This window comes from Rhinichthys klamathensis, unplaced genomic scaffold (assembly GCF_029890125.1).
Source record: "Rhinichthys klamathensis goyatoka isolate OS25496 unplaced genomic scaffold, OSU_Roscu_1.1 h1tg000350l_1, whole genome shotgun sequence".
Lineage (NCBI taxonomy): Eukaryota > Metazoa > Chordata > Actinopteri > Cypriniformes > Leuciscidae > Rhinichthys > Rhinichthys klamathensis.
Window position 1 is genome coordinate 1,417,840 of NW_026606862.1, and position 7,569 is coordinate 1,425,408.

At 40.7% G+C, this 7,569-nt stretch overlaps 1 protein-coding gene across 1 annotated transcript in view; it reads left to right on the forward strand.

Moving 5' to 3' along the window:
• The window catches only part of LOC130068948 (interferon alpha/beta receptor 1a-like), a 28,257-nt gene extending 20,974 nt beyond the window's left edge, over positions 1 to 7,283 (forward strand). The window contains exon 7 of the mRNA XM_056232606.1: positions 6,694 to 7,283. Coding sequence (XP_056088581.1) covers positions 6,694 to 7,029 — 336 coding nt within the window. The 3' untranslated portion in view covers positions 7,030 to 7,283. The remainder of the gene's footprint in view (positions 1 to 6,693) is intronic.
• The last annotated feature ends 286 nt before the right edge of the window (positions 7,284 to 7,569 follow it).

Below are 7,569 nucleotides of genomic sequence, written 5' to 3' on the forward strand. Positions count from 1 at the left end.
CAATGCAGGAAACGTGAATATCTCTTCATCTGAATAAGAAAAAGGCTAAACACTAAGCTTTTAATTCTTAACCACAAATTATTGCTCAGAAAATTAGCTAAATTTAAGCAAATGCACACCTTAAAAAGCCATTGCTGTCTCAGGAAAACATGAAAGACAGAATAAAGTTTTTGGCAGAATAATGTAAGTTGTGTGTGGAGTGATGAATCGCTGTGAAACAGAGCGGTGTCTTCTACTAATAACAGCATCTGTAGCTCTGTGACGCGTGGAGGAAGAGCTGTTTTCAGCAGCTGCTGCTTCACTGGAAAAGTTATCTAAAGCTTCAGACTTCAGGAGAATATTGCAGAAAGACTTGGAATGAGGAATGATCAGATGTTATTTTTGCTCCTGATCAAATCACAGAGACAACCACAGTCCATCTGGCTCATGTCAGAGTCCAGATTTGAACCTTACAGTGAATGTTTGCTCTTCTGTTAAACTCACACAAACATGGAGACATTTTTCATCTACTCATCAACTGCTTAACATTGAACAGCACTGACTCTTCCTGTAAAAAGCTGTAGTTGAGGAAGGCGATTCTGATCCAAGTTACTTTATTTACAGAATGTGTGCAATTCTTGCCAATTTCCTGACCAGTGATTAAAATGGTGAAGACCATTAAAGATTAGCCCATTGTTTTTGCCCAGAATCATGGAATGTATGTTTTTTTTTGCCAATGCCAGTTTATGTTGAAAGGGTTATTAACACCCCTTCATTTCTCATCACATCAAGCACTAAAATCACCAATATTAGCCCATCTAATGAAGGACTATTAGCCCATCTAATGAAGGACTATTAGCCCATCTAATGAAGGACTGTTAGCCCATCTAATGAAGGACTGTTAGCCCATCTAATGAAGGACTGTTAGCCCATCTAATGAAGGACTGTTAGCCCATCTAATGAAGGACTGTTAGCCCATCTAATGAAGGACTGTTAGCCCATCTAATGAAGGACTGTTAGCCCATCTAATGAAGGACTGTTAGACCATCTAATGAAGGACTGTTAGCCCATCTAATGAAGGACTGTTAGACGATCTAATGAAGGACTGTTAGCCCATCTAATGAAGGACTGTTAGCCCATCTAATGAAGGACTGTTAGCCCATCTAATGAAGGACTGTTAGCCCATCTAATGAAGGACTGTTAGCCCATCTAATGAAGGACTGTTAGACGATCTAATGAAGGACTGTTAGCCCATCTAATGAAGGACTGTTAGCCCATCTAATAAAGGACTTTTAGCCCATCTAATGAAGGACTGTTAGCCCATCTAATGAAGGACTGTTAGCCCATCTAATGAAGGACTGTTAGCCCATCTAATGAAGGACTGTTAGACGATCTAATGAAGGACTATTAGCCCATCTAATGAAGGACTGTTAGCCCATCTAATAAAGGACTTTTAGCCCATCTAATGAAGGACTGTTAGCCCATCTAATGAAGGACTGTTAGCCCATCTAATGAAGGACTGTCAGCCCATCTAATGAAGGACTGTTAGACCATCTAATGAAGGACTGTTAGCCCATCTAATGAAAGACTGTTAGCCCATCTAATGAAGGACTGTTAGCCCATCTAATGAAGGACTATTAGCCCATCTAATGAAGGACTGTTAGCCCATCTAATGAAGGACTGTTAGACCATCTAATGAAGGACTATTAGCCCATCTAATGAAGGACTATTAGCCCATCTAATGAAGGACTGTTAGCCCATCTAATGAAGGACTGTTAGCCCATCTAATGAAGGACTATTAGACCATCTGTTAGACCATCTAATGAAGGACTGTTAGCCCATCTAATGAAGGACTGTTAGCCCATCTATTGAAGGACTGTTAGCCCATCTAATGAAGGACTGTTAGACCATCTAATGAAGGACTGTTAGACAATCTAATGAAGGACTATTAGACCATCTAATGAAGGACTGTTAGCCCATCTAATGAAGGACTGTTAGACCATCTAATGAAGGACTATTAGCCCATCTAATGAAGGACTGTTAGCCCATCTAATGAAGGACTGTTAGACCATCTAATGAAGGACTATTAGACCATCTGTTAGACCATCTAATGAAGGACTGTTAGCCCATCTAATGAAGGACTATTAGACCATCTGTTAGACCATCTAATGAAGGACTGTTAGCCCATCTAATGAAGGACTATTAGCCCATCTAATGAAGGACTATTAGACCATCTAATGAAGGACTGTTAGACCATCTAATGAAGGACTGTTAGCCCATCTAATGAAGGACTGTTAGACCATCTAATGAAGGACTGTTAGACGATCTAATGAAGGACTATTAGACCATCTAATGAAGGACTATTAGACCATCTAATGAAGGACTGTTAGCCCATCTAATGAAGGACTGTTAGCCCATCTAATGAAGGACTGTTAGCCCATCTAATGAAGGACTGTTAGACCATCTAATGAAGGACTATTAGACGATCTAATGAAGGACTATTAGACCATCTAATGAAGGACTGTTAGCCCATCTAATGAAGGACTGTTAGCCCATCTAATGAAGGACTGTTAGACCATCTAATGAAGGACTGTTGGCCCATCTAATGAAGGACTGTTAGACCATCTAATGAAGGACTGTTAGACGATCTAATGAAGGACTATTAGACCATCTAATGAAGGACTGTTAGCCCATCTAATGAAGGACTATTAGACCATCTAATGAAGGACTGTTAGACGATCTAATGAAGGACTGTTAGACCATCTAATGAAGGACTGTTAGCCCATCTAATGAAGGACTGTTAGCCCATATAATGAAGGACTGTTAGCCCATCTAATGAAGGACTGTTAGACCATCTAATGAAGGACTGTTAGACCATCTAATGAAGGACTGTTAGCCCATCTAATGAAGGACTGTTAGACCATCTAATGAAGGACTGTTAGACCATCTAATGAAGGACTGTTAGACCATCTAATGAAGGACTGTTAGACCATCTAATGAAGGACTGTTAGCCCATCTAATGAAGGACTGTTAGACGATCTAATGAAGGACTGTTAGCCCATCTAATGAAGGACTGTTAGCCCATCTAATGAAGGACTGTTAGCCCATCTAATGAAGGACTGTTAGACCATCTAATGAAGGACTGTTAGACCATCTAATGAAGGACTGTTAGACGATCTAATGAAGGACTATTAGCCCATCTAATGGAGGACTGTTAGCCCATCTAATGGAGGACTGTTAGCCCATATAATGAAGGACTGTTAGCCCATCTAATGAAGGACTATTAGCCCATCTAATGAAGGACTATTAGCCCATCTAATGAAGGACTATTAGCCCATCTAATGAAGGACTATTAGCCCATCTAATGAAGGACTGTTAGACCATCTAATGAAGGACTATTAGCCCATCTAATGAAGGACTTTTAGTCCATCTAATGAAGGACTGTTAGCCCATCTAATGAAGGACTGTTAGCCCATCTAATGAAGGACTGTTAGACCATCTAATGAAGGACTGTTAGCCCATCTAATGAAGGACTGTTAGCCCATCTAATGAAGGACTGTTAGACCATCTAATGAAGGACTGTTAGACCATCTAATGAAGGACTGTTAGCCCATCTAATGAAGGACTGTTAGCCCATCTAATGAAGGACTGTTAGACCATCTAATGAAGGACTATTAGACCATCTGTTAGACCATCTAATGAAGGACTGTTAGCCCATCTAATGAAGGACTGTTAGCCCATCTAATGAAGGACTGTTAGCCCATCTAATGAAGGACTGTTAGCCCATCTAATGAAGGACTGTTAGACCATCTAATGAAGGACTGTTAGACAATCTAATGAAGGACTATTAGACCATCTAATGAAGGACTGTTAGCCCATCTAATGAAGGACTGTTAGACCATCTAATGAAGGACTATTAGCCCATCTAATGAAGGACTGTTAGCCCATCTAATGAAGGACTGTTAGACCATCTAATGAAGGACTATTAGACCATCTGTTAGACCATCTAATGAAGGACTGTTAGCCCATCTAATGAAGGACTGTTAGCCCATCTAATGAAGGACTATTAGACCATCTGTTAGACCATCTAATGAAGGACTGTTAGCCCATCTAATGAAGGACTATTAGCCCATCTAATGAAGGACTATTAGACCATCTAATGAAGGACTGTTAGACCATCTAATGAAGGACTGTTAGCCCATCTAATGAAGGACTGTTAGACCATCTAATGAAGGACTGTTAGACCATCTAATGAAGGACTGTTAGACCATCTAATGAAGGACTGTAAGACCATCAAATGAAGGACTGTTAGACCATCTAATGAAGGACTATTAGCCCATCTAATGAAGGACTGTTAGACCATCTAATGAAGGACTATTAGCCCATCTAATGAAGGACTATTAGACCATCTAATGAAGGACTGTTAGACCATCTAATGAAGGACTGTTAGCCCATCTAATGAAGGACTGTTAGACCATCTAATGAAGGACTATTAGACCATCTAATGAAGGACTATTAGCCCATCTAATGAAGGACTATTAGACCATCTAATGAAGGACTATTAGACCATCTAATGAAGGACTATTAGACCATCTAATGAAGGACTGTTAGACCATCTAATGAAGGACTATTAGCCCATCTAATGAAGGACTGTTAGCCCATCTAATGAAGGACTGTTAGACCATCTAATGTAGGACTGTTAGACCATCTAATGAAGGACTATTAGACCATCTAATGAAGGACTGTTAGACCATCTAATGAAGGACTGTTAGCCCATCTAATGAAGGACTGTTAGCCCATCTAATGAAGGACTGTTAGCCCATCTAATGAAGGACTGTTAGACCATCTAATGAAGGACTGTTAGCCCATCTAATGAAGGACTGTTAGCCCATCTAATGAAGGACTGTTAGACCATCTAATGAAGGACTGTTAGCCCATCTAATGAAGGACTATTAGACCATCTAATGAAGGACTGTTAGACCATCTAATGAAGGACTGTTAGCCCATCTAATGAAGGACTGTTAGACCATCTAATGAAGGACTGTTAGCTCATCTAAAGAAGGACTGTTAGCTCATCTAATGAAGGACTGTTAGCCCATCTAATGAAGGACTATTAGCCCATCTAATGAAGGACTGTTAGCCCATCTAATGAAGGACTGTTAGCCCATCTAATGAAGGACTGTTAGCCCATCTAATGAAGGACTGTTAGACCATCTAATGAAGGACTGTTAGCCCATCTAATGAAGGACTATTAGACCATCTAATGAAGGACTGTTAGCCCATCTAATGAAGGACTGTTAGCCCATCTAATGAAGGACTGTTAGCCCATCTAATGAAGGACTATTAGCCCATCTAATGAAGGACTGTTAGACCATGTAATGAAGGACTGTTAGCCCATCTAATGAAGGACTGTTAGCCCATCTAATGAAGGACTGTTAGACGATCTAATGAAGGACTGTTAGCCCATCTAATGAAGGACTATTAGACTATCTAATGAAGGACTATTAGACCATCTAATGAAGGACTGTTAGACCATCTAATGAAGGACTGTTAGCCCATCTAATGAAGGACTATTAGCCCATCTAATGAAGGACTATTAGCCCATCTAATGAAGGACTATTAGCCCATCTAATGAAGGACTGTTAGACCATCTAATGAAGGACTATTAGCCCATCTAATGAAGGACTATTAGCCCATCTAATGAAGGATTGTTAGCCCATCTAATGAAGGACTGTTAGCCCATCTAATGAAGGACTATTAGCCCATCTAATGAAGGACTGTTAGCCCATCTAATGAAGGACTGTTAGACCATGTAATGAAGGACTGTTAGCCCATCTAATGAAGGACTGTTAGACCATGTAATGAAGGACTGTTAGCCCATCTAATGAAGGACTGTTAGCCCATCTAATGAAGGACTATTAGCCCATCTAATGAAGGACTGTTTGACCATGTAATGAAGGACTGTTAGCCCATCTAATGAAGGACTGTTAGACCATCTAATGAAGGACTGTTAGCCCATCTAATGAAGGACTGTTAGCCCATGTAATGAAGGTCTGTTAGCCCATCTAATGAAGGACTGTTAGCCCATCTAATGAAGGACTGTTAGACCATCTAATGAAGGACCGTTAGCCCATCTAATGAAGGACTGTTAGACCATGTAATGAAGGACTGTTAGCCCATCTAATGAAGGACTGTTAGACCATCTAATGAAGGACTGTTAGCCCATCTAATGAAGGACTGTTAGCCCATCTAATGAAGGACTGTTAGCCCATCTAATGAAGGACTGTTAGCCCATCTAATGAAGGACTGTTAGCCCATCTAATGAAGGACTGTTAGCCCATCTAATGAAGGACTGTTAGCCCATCTAATGAAGGACTGTTAGACCATCTAATGAAGGACTATTAGCCCATCTAATGAAGGACTATTAGCCCATCTAATGAAGGACTGTTAGCCCATCTAATGAAGGACTGTTAGCCCATCTAATGAAGGACTGTTAGCCCATCTAATGAAGGACTGTTAGACCATCTAATGAAGGACTGTTAGCCCATCTAATGAAGGACTGTTAGCCCATCTAATGAAGGACTGTTAGTCCATCTAATGAAGGACTATTAGACCATCTAATGAAGGACTGTTAGCCCATCTAATGAAGGACTATTATAATGAGAGAGTATTAGTCTTGCTCTGGAATAAAGCATGTTCTCTGTGTGTCTCCAGCTTTGGTTGTCGGACTCGGAGACGCCGCATCTTCTGCCTCCTCGATGCTCCGGCTCTGTGTGGAATCAGCTGGACATAAGCACTGAGACGAACACATTCCCGGACGTGCAGATCTCCATCCCTGAGGATCAGGACACCAGCGTTCCCAGCCGGCACGGCAGCGGAGACTCCGGCTTCAACTCCACAGAGGAGGACTCCAGTGTCCGGCTGCTCAGCTCCACACGACACGACACACACACTGACACACACACCGACACACACACTGACCACAGGTGCAAGACAGACACGCAGCACAGGGAAGAGATGCATGATGGGACGCTGGAGATCTGCTCTTAACACCACAAACACATCACAGTCAAACAGACACGACTTAGTTTAGACTTGTTTTTCTCCATTCAAATCATCTTATTGTACATGTGACCGCAGCACTGTGTAAATGCAAAACCTTTGTGTGTTTGTCATTTCAGCCATATTTTCATTTCTGTATTTAAAGCATGCAGATTCTTTATGATTCTTATAGAATCTTTATTAATCCATTTGTTAGCTTTACACTCATCTCCACCCAATGTCAGATTAAAATACTCTATCATGCGCAGTTTCCTTGTTCTTCTTCAGATTCTGTCACTAGGAAGTGTTTGTTAAAACCCTGTTCCTGTTGTTTACATGCATATTTGCTCCAGGAAGAATTTATTCATTCAACTGTTTGTCTATTTTTACTCTTATTGCATTTGTTTGTAATTATAATAACAGCCTGAGGCTCTACAGCACGTGGAGAACGGCATCGATTTTGCATGCATTGATGCAAAATCACCAATGCATCAACCACAGTGGACATACTAACGGAAATTCTAATTATTAGGTTACTTTTAGAGGTCA